A 22,480-nucleotide genomic window follows, 5' to 3' on the forward strand; every position below is an offset into this window, starting at 1 on the left:
CTCCTTTACTCCACATGTTTTATTCCTTTATTTATTGTTGTATTACACGTATATTCCTTTATTCCACGTTTATGCATTAAATTTATCTCTCTTCATTAATTATTACTCTATTCCACATATATATTCCTCTATTTCTCGTCTTCCATGTTCTTCTCTCCACATTTATTCCTTTATTTCACATTTATTTCACGTTTATTCCTTTATTCCAGGTGTATTCCACATTTATTCTTTCAACCCACATTTACGCCTTTATTCCTAGTCTTTAATTACTCCTTTATTTCACATTTATTCCACGCTTATTAACTTATTTTCCTATATTCTACCTAAATTTATTCCTTTATTCCTCATTTTGCATGTTATTCTCTCCTCATTTATTCCTTTTTTCCACATTTATTCCACATTCATTCATTCTTTCCACATTTATTTTGTTTTACTTGCAACAATAAAATATCAACCAATCATCAATCACATTTATCCACGTAATTTATTCCCCGTTTATTATTCCTCGTTTTCCAAGTTGTTTTCTCCACAGTTATTCCTTTATTTTCCGACTTCCATGTTGTTCTCTCCTTATTCATTCCTTTATTTATTCCTTTATCCCACCTTTACACCTTCATTCCACGTTTATTTCTTTATTCCTCGTTTTCCAAGTAATTGTTCTCTCCACATTTATTCCCTTATTCCTTGTCTTCCGTGTTGTTCTCTCCTCATTTATTCCTCTATTTCACATTTATTCCTTTATCCAACATTTATTCCACATTTATTATTTTATTATTCCTCGTCTTCCATTTAGTTATCTTATTTCTTGGGTTGAATATTGTTTATTTTTCACTTATCATACAGTGAAATGTCGACTACATATTAGACTTCTAAATGTCTCCCGAAATGAAAGTAATAATTAAATGACCTACATAAATGGCCACGTTGTTTTCTCCACACTTATTCATGGCGTTGATAAATTTATTGCTTTCGGTTTTTTTTTTTTCATTTATCATACTGTAAAAATTATCTATTACCCATATTATTAGAGTTTTAAATAAATAGCCCCGAAATGGAAATAATAAATGGCCTATCTTTTTTATTTTTTATCATATATGAATCACTTAGTTCGTACTTTTGTTCACTGTTATTTATGCCGTTAATTTACTGTTTTTTTTCCTTTGATAATTTGGCGAAGGTGATAACGCATAAGATCTCTCAAAAGACCCCAAGTTGAGCCAAAATGGTAATAATAAATGCCGCAGATTTTATAATGTTTCCCGTATTAATAGACAAAATTCTGTGTTATTATTTTATTTCTATATAAATTTTTTTATTAGAAGTTTATTGGTTGCTAGAGAAGCTGTGTAGGCTCCAATAATACCCATCACCAAGCCGAAATCAGAAGAATTAATCGAGTTTTGCAAAGTTCCCCTTCCAATACACCAGTTTATGTATTTATATTTTACTCTTATATACATTTTTTAGTTACGAGTTGATTTGTTGCCGTAAAAAATGTGTGTAGTCACCAATATCCATCACCAAGCCGACTTGAGATGAATGACCCCGTACAGTTGCAGCCAATCACCAGCTGGCCATTACCACCTCGCCAAAGACTCGATACAAGACACGGAAAGTAACAATATAAGAATCGTGGGCCAGAAAGTAATATTCAGGCAATTCCTTGATAATTAGTAACAGCTGAAAATCGATGTATGTCTGATTTTTCTCTTATAGGCTATATACGTAAATTAGGAAATAGTTAAGTGCTCCCTTCAATTATGTTTCACCTATATATCTCGTTTATTTATTTTTTCATCAGTAACAGAAGAGAAATAAAGACGGATATATTTCCTCATCAAACATCATTACACACTTATGTTAGCTATTCATTCATTCATTCATTCATTCATATGCATCGATGCACCAGAGAAGATTTGAAAACAGGGTAAACTATGACGATCTTTAACTCCTAATCTATTTAGTAGCCTATTCATTTAGGACGTATAGGCTAGAGACATGGGTGCGTACTGGAGCATATAGGTTAAGGAAACGGAGATACGCACTGGAGCAACACGAAAAGAAGTCTTACACAAAAAATAACCCAACAATAGCCTTTTAACAGCGCGTATAAAGATAAGGGACTGCGTAGTGCTCGAGGGGGCCATGTCGTGAGGCGGCCGGAGCTGGGTGCTTGGTAGGCCTAGGCAACAGAGATCACAGCCGCTTCAATCGATTTTCTTCCCCTCTTTAGCACATGGTTGGCGAGTGGCGCACACACACACACGCACAGACGAAGGATGACCACTGACAATAATGATTTCTTATGTATAAACTTGACCATTTATTTGTTTTTCTTTCTTTTTGGCAGAGAGAGAGAGAGAGAGAGAGAGAGAGAGAGAGAGAGAGAGAGAGAGATACCCTATCCATCTTACTTTTTCCCGAATAAGAAACGGAAAGTGATGAAAGCAATAATGAGGATAACTACGAGTCTGACGGAGGTGGTGGCGGTGGTGGTGGTGGTGTCCTGGTAGTGATGGTGGTGGTACTCCTCAGCGGGGGGCGGCGGGGGGGCGCGGAGCAGGGGGGCGGTGCGGTCGGGGTTGCCTTGGTGGGGGTTGCAGGGGAGGGACAGGGCGTGGCAGAGTAACCCATAAACATCTACTTGCTCCACGGCCCCTGCACGTCCTCCCCTCGCGAACGCTGTGTGTGTGTGTGTGTGGAGGAAAGAAAGTGATAAGTCATATTGGTTAAGATAATACATAAAAGTTGTCCAATATTCTGTTTCTGCCTGTATTGTTAGTATTAGTAGTAGCATTAATGTTATTTTAGAGCATATCAAAAGCTATTCTCTATCAGTGTATCGCAATATTTTAAGTTATATTTTAGGTATTAATTTACTTGTTTGATTAGTTAGTTAGTCCCTGCTGGCTTCATTCATCTTCAGTATCTTCATTTTACTTAAGTACTAGCATTACCTTTAATAGTATGTTGTAGAACTTAATCATATATGAAGCATTTATCTACTTTCTTGTTTATTCAGTTAGATAGTTTCAGTGGGATTTATTAATAGTGTATGATGTTGTAGAATAGTGGAAAATATTAAGAGTGTATAATAGTGTATAATATTAATGGTGTTTAATAGTGTACTAGTGTAGTTCATGGGCACCTACCTGGCCCCGCCGCGTACAGCACCCCGCGCATGTCCGGGTGCTGCCCCTCGGTGTTGTCGAAGCCGTGGTTGCCGAAGTACGAAGACACGTCACTCTCGATCACCTTCACGCCCGTAGCTTCCTTCACTTCCAAAATGTAGCCTGGGGAGAGAGGTAGACATGGTAACTGAAGTATCCCCCATGATCTCTACAGTAAATATAACAAATAGATAAATGAAGAAAGAAGATAGAAAGTAAAATTAAAAGAAAATTAGAAAAAAGGAAAAAAAGTTGTAAATCGCTGCACTTATCCCGAAATATTCTGTTCACAGTCACGATCCGGTAGTTTCTATACAGGTAAAACAATAACAATTCAATCTTTATGTGAAATAATAATACCAACAAAGAGAAGACGTTTAAAAATAATAAGAGGAAAGAAAAGAAATCGTGGTGCCGAATTGAACCTTTCCCCGGAATGACCAGGACGGGCGGGACGAGTCGGTGGTCCTTGAAGTGGTAGCGTGGTGGGACCTCCTTCTTGTGGTACACCTTGACCTTGTCCCTGGCTCCCTCGCATGACCTCATGCTCTCCACCACCTGACACAAGGAACGGGGTGAAAAAATAATATTAATGGAAGAAAACGCCGCTATTTCATTTAAACTTCAAATAGACAGGATTTAGTATAATGTGAATAATAAAATAGTGCTTATTTCAGTATTTCAAATTAAAGTATTTTATTACAATTTTCAAATAATAATGATTAAGTATACCAAAAGAAAAATGCACGCAATTTGATATGAAAAATATTACTTCATTATGATTTAGTATATTGCTCTTTTATGTGTTCTACTTCGTTTCCAAAATTAGTGCTTAAAACTTAATATTAAAAGTATTTTGATGTGTTGCTTCCAAAATCTAAATTAAGAATAACAGAATAATATCAATGTTTTATTAATTCACCTATTTACTTATATATTTATTTATTTATTTGGATGACAAGTCAAATATTTAGTTAGTTATACAGTTATTGATTCATTTATTTATTCAGTTGCCCAGTTAGTCAGTCATTCAGTCGCTATTCAATTAGTTTATACCTGTCACCAATAAAGGCGCGTCTCACCTGTTCAGCCATACCAGGTGAGGGGTGGAGGGTCAGGTAGAAGGCATCGTTGACCACCACCTCCACCTGTCCCGCGTGCAGGCAGTGGCCCACCTCCACCACCTGCAACGCCGCCTCCCCCTTCACCGCCTTCATGCCGTGGTCGCTCACCAGCACCACGTTCGTCTAAGGAAAAAAAATCATATGGTAGATAGACAGACAGACAAGCAGATAGATAGACAGATAGATAGATAGATAGATAGATGATTTTTTTACAGCAGAGGAGACAGTGCAAGGGCGTAAAAAAAGAAAATAATGAAAAAAAAGCCCGCTACTCACTGCTCCTAATAGATAGATAGATAGTTAAATAGATGAATAGATAGGGAAGTAGACAGATTTAGGTTAGATAGATAGATATGGGAAAATTGATGTAAGTTGATTAGAAGTGAAAAAATTTGAGATGAACTGAGAGACGCCGATGTAGGGGGGAAGAACCGATTTAGAGCAAGAAGTACCGATTAATTAAGCGATTTATAACGAGAAAACCCGATTTGTGGCATTATTTTTTATCGAGAAAACCCGATTTGTGGCATTATTTTTTATCGAGAAAACCCGATTTGTGGCATTATTTTTTATCGAGAAAACCCGATTTGTGGCATTATTTTTTATCGAGAAAACCCGATTTGTGGCATTATTTTTTATCGAGAAAACCCGATTTGTGGCATTATTTTTTATCGAGAAAACCCGATTTGTGGCATTATTTTTTATAAGTGAGCATTATTTAACTCTTTTCATAGTTCCTTTACCTTATCCGTCATTCCTTTCGCCTGCAGGTCACTCCACATCCCCTGCAGCGCCTGGTCCACTTCCCCAACGGCGGCCTTGACTTCGGGAGACAGCGGGCCCTTGTAGTGACCTAGCGTGTCCACGGCGTCCTCATACACCTGAGATAATGAGATAATAAGCTAATCAACAGGTAGGGATCACGTGGAAAAGACTTTTTTTTATTTGGCAAGGCTTGTTGTTGTTGTTGTTGTTGTTGTTTACCTTGTGAGTGTTGTACAGATTGAGGTTTATTTAGTTTGTTTTTTTACAAGTTTGTTTTTTTATTGCGATGTAGGTAGATCCATTGTTTTTTTTCTTTACTATATATAGCCTATCTTCGAATATGTTTTGTCTTGTGTCATTTCTTTTTTCAGTATTAAGGCAAATCATATCATAAGTGGTTTTAGGAATAGTAGAAATAGCATAACTCTCTCTCTCTCTCTCTCTCTCTCTCTCTCTCTCTCTCTCTCTCTCTCTCTCTCGCCCCCCCCCCCCTTCCTCACCATGACCAGCCTGTAGCCCTCGGTCTCTATCATGTCCACGGCGCGGCTCAGTCTCTTGGGGAGCTGTGCCAGACTGCCGGTAGCGTCATACTCGTGCCGCTCGCAGTGCCTCGGCCTAGTGCCATCTTTCCAGGGGACGTCACACCTTGATTAGAATAAAAAAAAAAATATTAAACAAATGATAATAATAGTAGTGGTAATGGATAGATCAGGTAACTAACTGATAAAACAAATATATTAATGGAGTGACCTTGACCAGTGAAGGAGCGCCGTGTCAAGCCCCCCCTTAGTGGCGGTGATCCAGAGGGGCTCGGCGTCTCCCCACCAGGCCGGGTCCTGCGTCGTGTTCATGTCGAAGAGGGAGAACTCGGCCTTCCTCTCGGGGTCATAAAAGTTATTACCGATTATTCCGTGTTGATCAGGGTACAGTCCTGCATGTATGAAAAACAATAAACAAGTAAATAAATAAAGACCGCGATTATACTTAATCCATATATGATACTGACGGGGCAAAACTCTTCATCTGTTTATTTGCTTGTGTTCATTTTAAGTCACCCGTGGAAATAGTGAGCCAGTTCGGGTTGGATATGGTCGGGAACACGGGGTTGAGGTACTCGGCGCGGCCGCCATGCGTCTCGAGGTACTGGAAGCCCGGTAGCCCCGCCCCCCCGCCATGCACCGCCGTGTAGTCCCACCGGTACCTGCGGGAGAGCCATCATCATCATTATCATCATCATCATCATCCAGTTACATATTGGACTAGGGTCTTGCTTGCCGTACAAGACTCACTCAAACCGATTTTTTTTTTTTCCGATGACAGTGAGTGGTTACTGCCTCGCCTTCAGCAAAAGACCGGGGTCGATTGCGTCCCAGCACTGCCCATTGCATAGAATCATAGATCGAGCCCCAGAGCTCTCTCCGGGAGTGTACTGGCTGGCGATCACGAGTCCAGCACGTAATCCGGGCTTGGTGAATCACACACACACACACACACACACACACACACACACTAAAATGAAAGGTCAGAGGTCATAACGGGGAAACATCATACAATTGATTAATTGGCTTGGGAAGTTGAAATAATATGTATAGAACAATGATCTTCGAGCGTCCAACCCCAGCAACAATCGAAAGTATCACATGATCAGCATAATGTTCTGCTCGACATAAAGCTTTCTTTATTTGCTCGCGGCTCTCGACTTCATTCCTTTTTCCTTTTGTTAATTTGTTAATTATATTTATCACTTCCCTGCCCGCACCTGCGTATTCCTCCAAGTCTTATCTCTCTTGGACTATCTTATTGCACTGCACGACTTCACTGCTTCATATTTGGTTGATTTAGTTCTTTTATCAATTTGCTTGTTCGTTTGTGTTCGTTTTCCTAAATGACAGTCAATAACTATCCTATTTCAATCTTTTGTGTTGATAATTCGAATGAACTAACGAGATACAAGTTCCCCAAAATAGGTTATCATGTAGCACATTTTCAAGAAGAAAAGTTGTATACTGAAAATAATCTAAGAAAAGAGTGATAAATTATATGTAATTGTCCTTATCTTTAAATGTTAAGTTCAGTGTTCAAATACACCACTATCATTGACATGATTTAAAGTTAATTGTGTAGGCTACGTACATATATTAGATATGCAGGAAAAACGCTATAAACAGTAGGGTAGGTACATACATTGTCCCTCATTATATACTTACCCGTCTATAAGAATTAGAATCAAGCTGTTTTCCTGGGCGGCCTGAGATGACCGTGCCAGCACCAGCGCCAGTGCCACCGCCGCCACCGCCAACGTCATCCTCGCTACTATCACCAACCAGCGCAGATTGAAGCCAAGGATAAACTATAGTTGAGAGAGAGAGAGAGAGAGAGAGAGAGAGAGAGAGAGAGAGAGAGAGAGAGAGAGAGAGAGAGAGAGGTGGGGGGGGGAGAGGATGGGGATGGGGAAAGAGGATGGGGATGGGGTCAAAGAATCGTCCGAGAAGATACCATGGATATAATAGCCGCGTAGCGGATGTAAATTTTGATACTGCTGATAAACTCCGGCAACGTTCGGCATTAAATAGCAAAACACCGTGTGTCGTATATGAGAAGAAATATTTGAAAATTCTACACTTGAGAGAATAATAGAAATAGAAGAGACATATGCAGCTGGGCTATAGTGCTTTGTGTTGCTGTGCCGCTTATCAGGAAGATAGGAAAACACAGGCATAAGAGAAAAATCTGTATCATTGATCTACTTATCTGTTGAAGACTTGAAACTACTTAAGTTGACTACTGTGGACAGGTGTCCGTTCCAAGGGTAGACAGCTTGAACTTTGAAATTAATTAAATATGTCCACGCGTGCCAGTGTGTTAGCATACACCTTTCTCCCTTAAATCTATTCCGTTTCCAACGCGAGCAGACGTCCCACACCAGCCTCCCACACCACGTGTCCATCGTGGTGGTCTTTCCAGCCTTGTAGTATCCGCAAGTCCAGAGTGACTGTGTACTCAGGTCAGGGAAGCCCGTGGGAAGTAAGGAGGGCACGGCGTGTTGCAGAGAGGAACGAAGAGGATTGAAGAAGGACTCCAGGGGCTCCAGACACGAGGTAGAAGGTGTGGCTTGGCTTCCCCCCAACTTAAGCTAAGTAATCTAATTCCTAGGATGTTTTAAGATAGATAGCTAGGTTGCTGTGTGCTTGGTATTGATTAATTATTCTTAATTTCCAGTGAGTTTCTTTGTTGCTTTCAATAAACTTCATAGCAGGTTTTATCTGGCTTTTGCTTACCCTATGAGAGATGTGACTGGTCAGATATTTAAATAATAATAAGGACTAGAAGGGCTGAGAGTCTGAAACTCAATTTTCAGATATTTTTTATTGCCGAGAATTTACGGGATTTTCGGAAGTCCAGACCTTTCAAGAACCCCACACCTGCCTACTGAGTGGGTGAGGCAACCTGCCCCTCGGCGTGTGCCCCAGTCAATCAATCAGTCAATCAATGGGGGCATATTATGCTAGGGGACGCTTTTTTCGCCTCGCCCATTGAGGTAGGAATAGGCAGAGTCGGCGGGACAAGGCTCAGGTGAAGCACATGCTTTGCTGTGCCAATGATGTTATTAAGCCCTTAGTACCTCCATGGGTGTGCCCATAAAGGTATTAAGGGTGTGTTCACCTGGAATTCCCCATGGGTGTGCCCATTAAGGTGTTGTGCCAGTGACCCTTTGTACAACCACCTTGTGCTACTCATCAAAGCAGTCGCAGAAACATATTTACAGGTAAGGTATTCCTATACAGGCAAGCAATTTACAGCAAGGAATATTGCCTTAAAACAAGTCAAGAGTAGGACTGCTATGAATAAGTTAGTACTGTTTAGTGGTGTATGAATGAAGCGTGTATAGCGTTTGTTGCTATAGAAAGTCTCAAATATATGAACGTTTGTTTATATATCCTTTTAGGTTAGTATGTGAATATATATATATATATATATATATATATATATATATATATATATATATATATATATATATATATATATATATATATATATATATATATATATATATATATATATATATATATATATATATATATATATATATATATATATATATATATATATATACATAATATATATATATATATATATATATATATATATATATATATATATATATATATATATATGTTCTGTATTTGCAAGTGAGAAAGCACGCTCGCCTCGCCTCACTCGGACGGTCTGCCTTCCCAGTGGTTAATTGCCTCGCCCACCCTACATACAACGCCAAAACGAAAGATTACTAACATAGAAAAGTCATGACGGGAAGAGTGAAACATTATTCAAACTGTCCAACATATTAAGACAAAACACATCAACTGCAACTGGTAATAGCGACTCCCGTGGGAAAGCTGTAAGCCCTGGCGTCTCAGGCCTCAGCGAAGAAACCACGTGGAAATTTCAACGAGATAATTATGATAATAATTAGTATCTAATTTTGAACAATAACTGAAAAGTCAGAATGATTGAATCACTGATTCTGATGACTGATACCGATTGTCTGATTGAGTCCGATTCACTGTGAAAAAAAAAAAAAAAAGACATTTCTGTGTGCATGCCGCGCTGCAAATGTCTTCGATGGTTTTCTAAGTACCGCATGATTTTTAAGTGAGGTCCGCGGTAGTGCGATATTTTCAGAAAGTTTGCGGTAGTGCGGTACTTTTTTTGTGATGCGGTACTACTGCACAACCGCACTACCGCACTGAGGCAAGACTGAGGGCCGCTTTCACAGTCGTTTTGTTTGTTTTGATCGTTACCAATGGCGGTGATCGCCGCTATAGAATTTCCACGTAAAACTGGCCGATGGGGTAGTGGCGGCTGCGGGGTTAGCCTAGCCCCGCACCAATTACCACACACTCTCAACACCTCTCGCTTCCTCTGCAGCCGCCACTACCCCATCGGCCAGTTTCATGTGGAAAACTATAGCGACGATCGGCACCATTGATAACGATCAACACAAACAAAACGACTGTGAAAGCGGCCCTAAATAGTACCGCACTTGCCCGCCTCTGCAAGTGATGTCGAAGCAAGACCGAATCGCTGAGCTTATGGAAAAAAGAGGGCATTTAGTTTTTTTTTACACACTAGCACTGATACAGGAAACCATGTACCGATCTGACACAAGGGAAAATAGTGATTCTCCTGGTTGCAATTAACGTGATGCAAGCACTCTAATGAAAGTCCTCACACCAAAGAAACGCTGCTAAGCCATAGCTACTCATTGAACGATCTACCTCGTAACATGGATGTTATCACGCATCAGCGAATAATAAAAAAAATCAGTAATGTATATATTTTTTTGTCAAGTACAATTAAAGGCTAATGTATACTCGCACCCCCCAAAAAATTCCTACATGTCGTCACACCTGGGTCAAAATGGCACCTTCCAAAATTTTTTTTGACAACAACAATAACGTTACAGGAAACGCTGTGGCCTTGACACTCATGCCAAAGTGAGAAGGAGCAGCGGACTGTGACACTCTTTCCTCAACCAGGCACCGACGCACTAATAATATATATTCCGAGCGCGAGTTTCAAAAACACCTGGATTCATTTACCAAATGGCATAGGGTTTCTATTTTAGGATTAAGGAGCCTTCATTATTACGTATAGGAGATTCAGAGGTTCGGCGGGGCGGGGGTGCTTGGCAACCAAGGTCCCAGCCCGTGCTGGCAACGCTGCGGCCCGGCGTAAACATTGTATAAGCTGTAAGGGCGAAGGTCCTGTGACGAGATGGCGAGTTACCGTGTGTGAGGGGCGGCCAGCTGCTGGATGACGGAGAAGGCATCCCCTGCAGCCATGTCGGACCTGCAGCCGGTGCAGCAGATGGTGTCCTCGTGCACGGGGGCGCTCATCACCTCGGTGTTCAGTGAGTGGCCGCGGCGAGGGGCGGGGGGGGCCATATGGGTGCTTGCTACTGCCTGCCTCGCGGTGCTTCATGATGACGCTGCGTCTCTTGGCCTTAACAGTGGACGGCTTTCATAGTATTTTTGGGTTGATTTGAAGCACGACCGGTTGGGGTTTACTGCGGGTGGTCTTTTCCATGCTTGCATAACCCAGTAATCGGTTGTCATTTCTATATCTTTGTTACTTGTCTAGAATAACACCCAACTCACTTCCCCAGGCTGACACTTTCTCTAGTGCCTAGATTATTATGTGCGGTATTATTCTATATTGTCACCACTTTCACACCCACGAACGCCTTGGTGCTCTATGAAGGGTTCAATGTCCATACAATGCATTGATGTATTGCTTTGCTGTCGGAAATCACTCCTTCTTGTGATATAAAAAGAATTGTAAATATTTACGTCAGTCGCACCCGCCCGTGCCCGCCATGGTGGTGGTGGTAGGAGGGACTGTAGGGTTGTCAGATGCTTCAATAAGAGAAATCCTCACACCACGTCACGATAATGTATAGTAATATATACATAATATTAATATATCAAATAATAATGAGGATAATATTCATGAAAGCGTTGCCTCCCCTGGAGGTGGCAGCGGCGATGGCCTAGCCGGTGCTGTGAGAAATACCTCCTCGCAGAAATAAGTCGCATATTCATGGGGGGGTTCAAGGGGGGTGCAGCCCCCCTGGCTTGGTTAGGAGGTTATGTAAAGTTCGGTTGGAGTAGTTTAAATACGCTCCCCCACCCAAAACCCTCAGTTTCCCACAAGTGTCCGAGTTGAACCTCTCTGCAGCGGCAGGTGTTCAACACGCTTTGAATTTTTTTTTTTTTTTAGTGATTTAATGATTTGTGACAAATATTTAGTAGGTTATTTCTAAACACACCGAAATCGACCAGAAAAAAATAGTTTCATCAGATAGTGTCCCACGGGTGACAATCTAGAAATTTACCTAATGTGCTAGTCATCACTGATAATCTTTTCCATTTGACACTATACTTGTTTCTGAGATTTGAACAATTGTCAAGGTAACACCCTCAATTCACAACAGCAGTGCATTACTCTATCAGTGGCAGTAAGCTGCTTTCAGTAAGGGTATGATATGGTTCTGGTAAGTTTAAAAACATGGAATGGAAAATGGCTAAAAGTACAAAAACAAATGAAAAAATAGACTCATGAAATGCAAATTGACCAGTGACTAATATTGAGCAAAGATAGCCTTCACTTTGACATAGTTTATTGCACAGTTTGTTGCTTCAAGATTTTAAAAGCATTGGAATTGTGGGTGGTGCGCTTGATTATCTGAGGAGCTGCCTTGAGAACAGAACATAGTGTGCAAATATTGGTAAATCATTCTCTGCTCATAAAGTCTGCAAAGAGAGTCCCTTAGGGAAGTGTACTGGGTCCAGTCTTATTCTGTGTGTAGTATACTATTGGACTTTCACATTTGATAAGAAAGCATGGAGTTGATTTTAAACTGTATGCTGAAGATACACAGTTCTATCTGTTGCCAAGTGATGTGGAAAACACTGAGGATAAGCTGAGCAGAATTATGGATGATGTTGGGAAATGGATGAATTCTAAGCAATTGAAGCTGAATGAGGACAAAACTGAATGCCTGATATTGGGGAAGAACAAGGATCTCAGGAGGGTTGATATTTCCACTCTTCAGATTAAGCATGACACTATGACTGTAAAAAAAGGCAGTCAAAGATTTAGGTGTGATTATTGACTGCACTCTGTATCATTCAAAGAACAGATCAACCAGGTGGTGAGAACAGCAGGCTACCATCTAATAAATATTTCATTTGTCAAGAAATACTTGGATGATAAGACCATGAAGATGCTTGTATATAATCATGTAACTATAGTCTGTTCACTTAAGCTAGATTCCTGGCGCCTAGGCAGGTTGGTAAGCTTGCAGCTGATTGGCTGCTCCGCTCTCCCGCTAACACTCATGTCGGACCACATCTTGCATGCTCGAGTGAGACATGTTTCTTTATTATATGTCATAGCTCACCTCATATACGAGCTAGCCAGTTTTGGTTGACACCATCAGACTCAGCAGTGACTGTAGAATCAAGATGTATTGTAAAAACTCGACAAAACAAAAAAGAAAATGGTATTACGATGAGTTGAACTGTGAAGATGTTAAAAAAATGTTTATAACATGTTTTAATTATGCTCACTTTTAAACAGTTGTTCATTGACTGCAGAAATATATTATTACATGACGTAGGAAAATCTCTCATGAACACGATAGTGTGATCAGAATGCAAATGAAGCTCCACATATTGAAAACACAGAGTTATTTATAGCAACATGTCACTCGCCCCAATCATCATGGCGCGCGTGACACTCATTTTTTTAACATCATCATACAGGATGTCTCGAGCACCGTGTTAGTGGGAGAGCGGAGCAGCCAATCAGCTGCAAGCTTACCAACCTGCTTAGGCGCCAGGAATCTAGCTTAAGTGAACAGACTATAGTAAGATGGATTATTGTTAATCATTTTATTATGGCCTTTCTTAATATCTGCTGAAGAAATTACAACTTATTATGAACAGAGCTGCAAGGCTAATAAAGGGTCTGCCACCATGTGAGAGAATAACACCTGCACTTATAGAGTTACATTGGCTAACCATTAAGGCACGAATAGTCTGCAAAATATGTGTCTTGACTTATCAAGCAACGCGACTAGGTAAACCTGGATATATGAGAATTTTACTACAGGATTTTCATTTGGACACAGCCATGTCACTGAAACACAGTGCTGAAAAGTATAGACTTTAAACCTGGAACTGGGTTTCAGAGCATTTGGGAAGAATGCCCCACAGCTCTAAAATGAGTTGCCAGAGGATGTTAAGAACAGTGGCAGTCTGGCAATCTTCAAGAAAGCTGAAGACTCACTTATTCACTAAATCCTATGACATTACATACTGTACATGAAGATTGAGGACAACTTTTGGTGCTAATATTACTGTTATAATGTTGACGGCCCAGTGGAGCGCTGCGATGGCAGTGGACCAGGGCCTGAAACCTCATCAACAGTAAACTTTTCCACAATAACCTAATCCCAGCAAATAATAACCCAAGTTTAGCAAATTAAGTTGGTAGCTTTACCAGATAAAGCAACCCAATTCAACTGAATATCAATAATCACCTAAACCCACTGAATAAATTAGTTAAAGTAAACAAAATATGTAAGATATTTCAGTATAGTCTCTGTGGTGTGTCATAATATTTTGATACATTTTGATGTAATAGTATTTATCAATCTGAAAACTTTCCATTGCAGACAACTCATATCTTCTTAAGTACTAGCTGTTTTGGTTGGTAAAATTGACAGTGAATTCAATTTTGATTCATATTTTTTAGGCATCTATTTATTAGAGCAGAATATTATGGTAATTTTTTTCATATACATTTTTTTGCTTTGGTATGGCCTCCTTACCTACTATATACTGTATAATGACAAAAAAAGCTTTGGTATGGCCTCCTTCCCTACTACCTATATACTGTGTAATAACAAAAAAAGCTTTGGTATGGCCTCCTTACTATATACTGTATAATGACAAAAAAAATGCCTTGCAGTGACACCCTTTGATGTGGTGAAGGTTCGGCTGCAGGCCCAGCAGAGAGCTGAGCTTGCTAGTAAGTGCTTCTTGTACTGCAACGGTCTCATGGACCACATCTGCAGGTGTGCCGAGACACTGAGTGTCCACACGCAGGGAAATGCCTGGTACAACCGCCCTGTGCCTGTCCACCTCAACGGAACACTGGTAAGACAGCAGATTAACTGGTCATTCCTATCTTTTATAATTTTGTTGAATTTTATCTAATTTATAAGGTAGAAATTTACTTTACAATTCTTAGCAATTCTCTGTACTCTCTCTGGATTTTTCTGTATTCATGGAGTTTGTAGAAATATAGAAAGGCAGTAATCAATATTTTGCATTCCATTACTATTTTTTTGTAGGATGAATTTGTGAGGAGCTCTTATATTAGTCAGGTCTTTTTTATATTTTTAATAGAGCATTTAGAGTGACGATTCATAGCATCATACATTATCTTGTCACAAAAGAAAATAACAAACACTGATCATTTCCAGGATGCATTTGTGAAGATCTCCCGACAAGAAGGTATGCAGTCCCTGTGGTCTGGCCTCTCCCCAACGCTAGTGGTGGCACTGCCCAACACAGTCATCTATTTCACCTCCTACGAGCAGCTGCGCACTGTCTTAAACCGATACCTGCTGCTGGATAGTACTGAGCCATCATCCCTCATTGGGGGGGCAGCAGGCGGCCTGGCCAGGGTGTGGTCGGTCACTCTGGTGTCGCCCTTTGAGCTGGTGCGCACCAAGATGCAGGCCACCACCATGACTTATAAAGGTTAGCAGTTGACTATTTTGATTTGTTATGGACTGAAGGGACTCAGTGCATTGCATTTCCATTCATTAGATGTACAGAAAATCCATCCAGTCTTTTGTTTTTAGTTTACATTTTTTACTTCGTATTACAGCTGTTGATTGCTGCCAGTCAGTGATAAGGGTAATGTATGGGATTTGTTAGTTTGTATATCCACCACATCACATACTAAGATGCACATTAAACCCACACCATGTTTAAGTGTTTCTCACTTTGCATTTTTGACTGCATATAAACTAAAACCTCTCAAGATGATATTCTATAAGTTGGAGGGTCAGATGTATATATATATATATATATATATATATATATATATATATATATATATATATATATATATATATATATATATATATATATATATATATATATATATATATATATATATATATATATATATATATATATATATATATATATATATATATATATATATATATATATATATATATATATATTAGAGACCCAAATGGCCTTCTGCCATAGACAGCACATTGTAGGGCATTCCATGGCGTGTGCTGTTGTCCACACGACTTTTGCTATGAATAACAAGACATGGTCTGAAGGCATCTCCCAGACCTCAGTTGTCTCTGGGTGGTGTAATTAAAGTGTGTATATAGTCACCTGTTACTTAATGTTCACATTGCATGCTGGGAACTAGGACACTGGCTTTATGTCCAGCAATACTAGTGAAGTATATATGTTTGCCATTTTATACGCAACATTCCAATAGTGCTTGTAATGGGAAACAACAACAATTGTGTAAAACTGAGGTGAGGTATGAATAATGACTTCAAATTAAAGGTTGACATTTTTTGTTTTGACACAAGATAATTCTTATGCCGCAGCTCAATTTCCGAGCTTATTTTTTTTCCATGATATGCGTGGTGATTGAAATATACTTATAAACTGGCAAACTTATCCAACATGCAAGTTAGAATAATGGTCCTCACCCACACAGAATTGGCGATGGTGATGAGGAGGGAGGTGAGCACTGGTGGTGTGCGCAGTCTGTGGCGGGGCTGGGTGCCAACAGTCCTTAGAGATGTTCCCTTCTCCAGTGAGTGATCAATGTATAACTGTGATTTATGAGTATATACAATATATGTTTGTTCAGTTTGTACAAATGTAGTGCCGCTCAAAGTAATCAGTTGCAAGTCTTTTGTGATTGTAGGGTATTTCTGCAGCTTTGTTTTTTAAATCAGCTGCATATGCACCTTTTTATACCCACTTGGGAATTTCCATTGGTTTTAACATGTGTTTAGGTAACTAAACACATGTTAAAATCAATGTAAATTCCCAAGTGGGTATAAAAAGGTGCATATACAGCTGATTTCAAAAGCAAAGCTGCAGAAATAGGGAGCGGAGAAATATGGAGGAGGTTAATGAGTTTAAGTACCGTGGATCAGTTATGTGTAAGCATGGTGGTACAGAAGAAGAGACAAGAGAAAGGGCATTGCAAGGAACAAAGGTGGTGGGGTCTTTGGGACGTATCATGAATGGCAGAAGTGTGCGGGAGGTAAAGAGGGATCTGAGAAATACAGTAATAGTACCAGTCCTCACATATGCAAGTGAAATATGGGCCAAGAAGGAAAGTCAGAGGTCTAGAGTGCAGGCAGTGGAAATGAGTTATTTGAGGAGTGCATGTGGTGTGAGTAGAATGGATGGAATGAGTAATGAAAGTGTGTATGAGCGTTTTGGAATGTGTCACGTGGGTGAAGGGAAGAAGTGTGGAGTGGTGGAAGAAGTGAAGCGACAGACTTTAAATTGGTTTGACCACATGGAGTAAATGGAGGAGAATAAAATGACCAGGAGGGTGTATGTGAGTGAGATAGAGGGAGGGAAAGTTAGAGGATGACCTCCAGTGAAATGGAGAGATAGGGGTGAAAAATCCTTGAGAAATTTGAGCAGGCAAGGAGGGAATGTCTGGACAGAGAAAGATGGAAACTTCTGCTGTGGCCATCCCATGGTGGGAGCTCCTAGGAGCAGGTGTCAAGGATGAATGAATGAATGAATGAATTAACATGTGTTTTGGGCATGTATTTAGAAGCAGCCTTAAAATGTATTATATATATCAAAGCATTTGTGATCAGCTTATGTATCATCTATTTTGGGGGGTTTAACCCTTTCATTGCTAACTGCTTGCAACAGACATTAGGCGTATTTGCTGGTGGCACTAAACGCCCGCTGCGACCTCCACCCACACTCGAATCTCCTGCGTACGAGAGTGTTCCAACACTAATTCTTACAACACAGGATTGCCAATTGAGTGGATTCTTCACTAAATTTGGTGGAAAATCAAATCAGCCCAGCGCAGAAAATCTACGGACGAGTAACTGGTGGATGTTTTGCCCAATATAGTGTCATTTTTGCATAGCTTCACCTATCACCGACTGATTCTTTGACCAAATAGTTTTAAATATTGCAGTTGGCAATGCTCCCTTGCCAGAATCTGAAGAAAAAAATGTCCGCAGTTCCCTCAATATGGCTGATCATCACGCACGCACCGACGTAAGTGTTAACATTCAACACTCCCTGAACGTGCATGTACGTTCGCAAGAGAGGCATACATAACCGACTCCTATAGATCTGGACCTCCTCTTTCCAATGGTGTTTTTGGTTTTTAGCTGTGATGAATAGTTTTTGATATACTGAGGTTAAAAGAGACCCCCAATTGGGCTGCCCGACTGCGCCTGAGGGGATAGTCGCGTCCACACTGCACGCAAGAAAAGGGTTAAATCATGGCACAAACTTGGCCTGTCGCTGCTACACGGTAAAGCTACAAATTTGGTCCATCACTGCTACCGGGTTGAGCAATGATTACTCTTGAGGCACCCTTGAAAGTTTACCTAAAGAGTGGTTGCTTGAGTTTTTTTTTTTTTTTTTTTTTTTTTACACGTCTTTGGCCTATTGCGCCGATAGGCTTCTTCCTGGTTGATCCTGATGGTCCGTCCAAGGCTTCTTCCCGGTGGAGCCTGATGGTCGGCCCAGCCCGTTCTGGCGCAGGCGAGTGTTTATAGTGGCGCCATCTTGCATTGGCTCATGCTGCCCTCCCAGAGCTCATCTTTAATCCTAGAATCTAGAGTCCGGGTTGATAGGTGGTCTTCTGGACAGCATGTGGGTAGTTTTAAGCCACTCGGCGGTGGCCGAAAAATCCCAGCTTGGTGGCACCGGTCGGGGATTGAACGCGGGGCTGTCTCGCTATCTGTTCAGCCACCGCCTCCCCATGTTCAGCCAGTTCTTTCTATGGTACTGTTGGATGTGGCTTGGGAGAAAAGAGAAGTGTGTGGTGCTAAGTGAGGCAATAATATTACCTTTAAAAAATCTTCATAAGGAGTGGATAGTGCTATATTTGTTTGATCTTTTTTCCCCGTGGTATTATGAGTAACTAAGCTTATAGTTGTGACTTGAAAGTGAGGCAATAGCAGTCACACGTCTCATGTTTTCAGTATTGTATTGGCTGAGCTACGAGAAGCAGAAGATCCTCATGAACCAGCAGTGTCCATCCTTCCAGTTCACTCTTATTGCTGGAGCTGTGTCAGGAGGGGTGAGCTTGCCGGGTTCCATTTTATGTGCATAGATTGATTGTTTGAACGTGTGCTTTTTATGGGAAAATATACACACATGCATTTACCAAGTATAACACACAAAAGTATGTTTAAACCTTATATCCTAAATAAGTAGACTTCTTGAATAATAGTTAATAGATTTGTAATGGTGAATCAGCTTAGACTTGCAGTGAATTATTCAACATTTTGCAGTAGAATGTTTTTGATTATCAGGAATGAGAATGTTATACTGTTTATGAATATACTAGGGCAAGGTTAACTCCTTATCCTAACTTTTGCAGATTGCTGGTACCCTCACCCTTCCTCTTGATGTGATCAAGACCCACAGGCAGATTGAAATTGGTGAGGAGTTGTTTTCAGGTTAGAGTCAAGATGATGAGTGATGATGGGGCATGTAAGGTGACTCCTGTCTGTGTCTTGGGGGCTGGAGGTGCTTGGTGATAAGTGTGGGAATATAGGAGTAGTTGTATCAGAACAATCTCTGCCACTGAATTTAACAAGTCTTCTGGACCTCCCTGTTTTCTTTGTAGGAGTAGTTTTAAAAATATCTGTTTTGTCTGAATGTCTGGGAGCCCACAAGACTGTGAGAGTGGGCGATAGTGTTTGTGGTGGTGTTGCAGTAATTGTGGTATGTGTGAAATGATGGTGTTGATTCATGATATAGTTCTTTTAGCCTATCACATCTCAACAAAGAGTGTTTTAGTGTCTTGTGTCTGTAGCTGGCATATGGTACACTCTCCTCCTCTTAACCTTTTCTCTTAATTACTTTTCATGTTTGATAACTGATGATCGTGTTCCCTTTGTCTGTAGCTTAGCTGGCATATCACTCATGCTCCTCTGCTGAACCTTTTCCTTTAACTATTTTCCCTATCTAACAACTGATCATTGACTCCCCCCCTCTCCCCCAGATAGCACCAAGGCCTCCCGGTCAACGTGGGAGATGCTGCAGCACATCTACCGGCAGCAAGGTGTCCGGGGCCTCTTCTCTGGCCTGGTGCCTCGCCTTGCCAAGGTCATGCCCGCATGCGCCATCATGATCTCCACCTACGAGTACGCCAAGAAGTTCTTCCGCAACAGAGGGCAACACATCATAGAGAAGAGCAGCCTCCCCCTCCCCCAAGCCCAAACTGTCTCCTAAGTACTTATCTTCATCACCTAAGGGAAGGTGGGGCAGATGGATGTTCTCTTTTGGGAGGGAACAATGGTGCTGTGATGGATTTTGTTACTGTTGAAAGAGTCTTTGTGTATATATTTGTACATGTCCAAAATTATCATAGTTTTATATGATAATTGTGCAGTGTCCCAGTGATAATTTAAAGAAAAAAATGATTAGATATATTTACAGATTTTTTACTCCTAGTCTAGTCTTTCGTGCAGTGCTGGAGTTGTGTTCCCTGCTCGATTAATATTAATTGCAACTGACTACCCACCTGCACTCAAGTCCCTGTGATGGCACACCAAAGCTTGTTTGGTTCACCTTGGTCTTGCACAACCCACAAAAACAATAACTTTTACCCCTCATCGGGGCACCAAGTTTCTCATGCCAGCTGTTCAAACACCAAAATGTACTCAGGCAGCCAAGGAAGGGCAGCACCTTCATCCCTTGACTACTTTTGTATTTCTTTGTGTTGTAGGTTTACTGCTCTCAACAGCATGATCTGCTTTTTATTATAATTTTTTTTGTATGTATTACTTGTTGGTAGTGTCTGTTTCATATGTTGCTGGTGTTATTGCGACGTTTTTCCATGTGATACTCCAGAAGGTGCAGTGCAGCAGTTGTTGGTGTAGTTTAAGGCAATAAAGTTATAATGACTCAGAATGTTGCTTATCTTTCAGTAGCATTGTCCTAGTTCATATTAACTTTCTGAACACTCCTTATGTTTAGCATATTACAGCAAATTGTGTTCAGGACTCTGTGTGTGTGTGTGTGTGTGTGTGTGTAGGGAATCATGAGTATTATCTTAATCCTCTTGGCAGAGCAAATCCTATGCGAGTCTTCTTCTTTTTGTTTAACATCCTTATTTTCTCTTGTGGGGTTGGACAGGCTATGAGTCTTGCCCACTCTTGATGACTGTATGCTCTCTTCCCTGATGTTCATCCTTCTCATGGGTATTGTTCTTAAACCAGACATTCAAATCTAAATAAAAATACTTTACTGGTCATGTCATGTAAAAAATAGTGTAGAGACTTCATATGAGATGTCATGTTCCTCCATTATTTCACTAGCTCATTGCATACATAAAAGGTCATTCTTGCAATAGTCACTTGCTTAGAATTTTTTAAGTCTTCAGCAAACATGATCAAGTTACTATGAACTTTGATTTCAAATTATTTATAATTCTCTTGTTAGCTGTGATAAAAGCTCTTGTGAGTGCCCTCTATCTGTCTTATGCCTTTCATTGAGTTTGCCTCATGTTTGGCATTCTACATTCTACATTGGGGGTGATGGAGGAGGCCACAAAAGAGAGTAGAAGAGTGTATGCAGACAATTTGGTGGTGAATGGTAAAGCTGAGACAAAGGAAGAGATTGGAGTAATGTTGAGGAGCTGAGAGCAATCGATGTTGAAGAGGTTTAAAAATGGACAATGATCAAACCAAAGTGATAATGATGGGCAAGAAGACTGAAGAGAATGTGGAGGTGGAAAGATACTCCTGTGGTGTTTGTAGCAGTGGAGTGTGGGTCAACTATCCTGGGAACCGTGTGTGACAGTTGGGGCCGTAAGGAGTGTTCAGGGTTGAGGTCCTTCAATTTAGATCTGTGCTGCAGTGAAGGCGTGGACTGTGACGAAGCTGGATTGTTCAGACATGCAAAGAGAAAGAGGTAGGCAGGAAAGAGTGTCAGGCATAGAGGTCATAGACCACCAGGCAGACCAAAGAATGCATAAAATAAATTGTGAATGAGGTCTTAGCCACTTTGTGTTAATTAGAAGGAAGCACTCGATAATAGGCAGTTTGAGGACGGTCATCAGATGCTTAACTTCATATAAAAAAAAAAACGGATGATGAATCCTGTCTCAATCTTTTATGTTATAACAGTAGTTATTTGTTATCTGTTGCAAAAATGTTGCATACATTTGATTCGTTCCTGATGTATCTACATGCCGTAGTTACAGACATCTTTATCACACTTATCCTTTCGTTCTCCCCGACCTTAGGACGGCCACCCACACTGTCCTGGATAATGTGTCCCGGTTTTAGCAGTGTAAATTTAGACAGGGTTTGGTCCAACTAAACTCATTTCAATCGATGTCTAGAAGAGTTAAAGTAATGGAGCGTGGAGGTCTTGACGTGTGTAAATGTGTAATTAATTTCCTTTATCGATGCTTCATTTGTTTTACTTGCAACACTAAACTATCAGTCAATCAATCAATCAATCATTTATCACACTAGGATTGTGCAAAAGCTTTATTTTGTTTGTGTAGTCGCTGAATAAGAAATATTCGGCTGGAACTACATATTAATATTGTATTCATTGATAC

General features: G+C 40.4%; 2 protein-coding genes across 4 annotated transcripts; one reads left to right on the top strand and one right to left on the bottom strand.

Moving 5' to 3' along the window:
- Nucleotides 1–1,781: 1,781 nt before the first annotated feature.
- Nucleotides 1,782–7,429, bottom strand: LOC126985422 (glycerophosphocholine cholinephosphodiesterase ENPP6-like). The gene is made up of 9 exons (XM_050840286.1): nt 7,267–7,429; nt 6,115–6,260; nt 5,810–5,990; nt 5,560–5,704; nt 5,038–5,175; nt 4,253–4,417; nt 3,596–3,728; nt 3,153–3,293; nt 1,782–2,682 (listed from the first exon to the last, which is right to left on the bottom strand). Exons 1-9 carry the CDS (start codon nt 7,362–7,364, stop codon nt 2,411–2,413), a joined length of 1,419 nt encoding a protein of 472 aa, XP_050696243.1. The 5' UTR covers nt 7,365–7,429; the 3' UTR covers nt 1,782–2,410.
- Nucleotides 7,430–7,915: 486 nt separating this feature from the next.
- On the top strand, nt 7,916–20,820 carry LOC126985424 (probable mitochondrial glutathione transporter SLC25A40). Of its 3 annotated transcripts, none has more exons than XM_050840292.1 (7): nt 7,916–8,157; nt 14,600–14,787; nt 15,117–15,396; nt 16,394–16,492; nt 18,882–18,979; nt 19,283–19,361; nt 19,910–20,820. In XM_050840292.1, the coding sequence occupies exons 2-7, from the start codon at nt 14,689–14,691 to the stop codon at nt 20,137–20,139; spliced, it is 885 nt and encodes a 294-aa protein (XP_050696249.1). In that variant the 5' UTR covers nt 7,916–8,157; nt 14,600–14,688; the 3' UTR covers nt 20,140–20,820. The 3 variants fall into 3 exon arrangements, with proteins under 3 accessions (XP_050696249.1, XP_050696247.1, XP_050696248.1); XM_050840290.1 differs by lacking the exon at nt 7,916–8,157 and adding an exon at nt 10,176–10,973; XM_050840291.1 differs by lacking the exon at nt 7,916–8,157 and adding an exon at nt 10,443–10,973 and having other exon boundaries at nt 19,283–19,343.
- The last annotated feature ends 1,660 nt before the right edge of the window (nt 20,821–22,480 follow it).

This window comes from Eriocheir sinensis, chromosome 59, assembly GCF_024679095.1.
Source record: "Eriocheir sinensis breed Jianghai 21 chromosome 59, ASM2467909v1, whole genome shotgun sequence".
Taxonomy (NCBI): Eukaryota; Metazoa; Arthropoda; class Malacostraca; order Decapoda; family Varunidae; genus Eriocheir; species Eriocheir sinensis.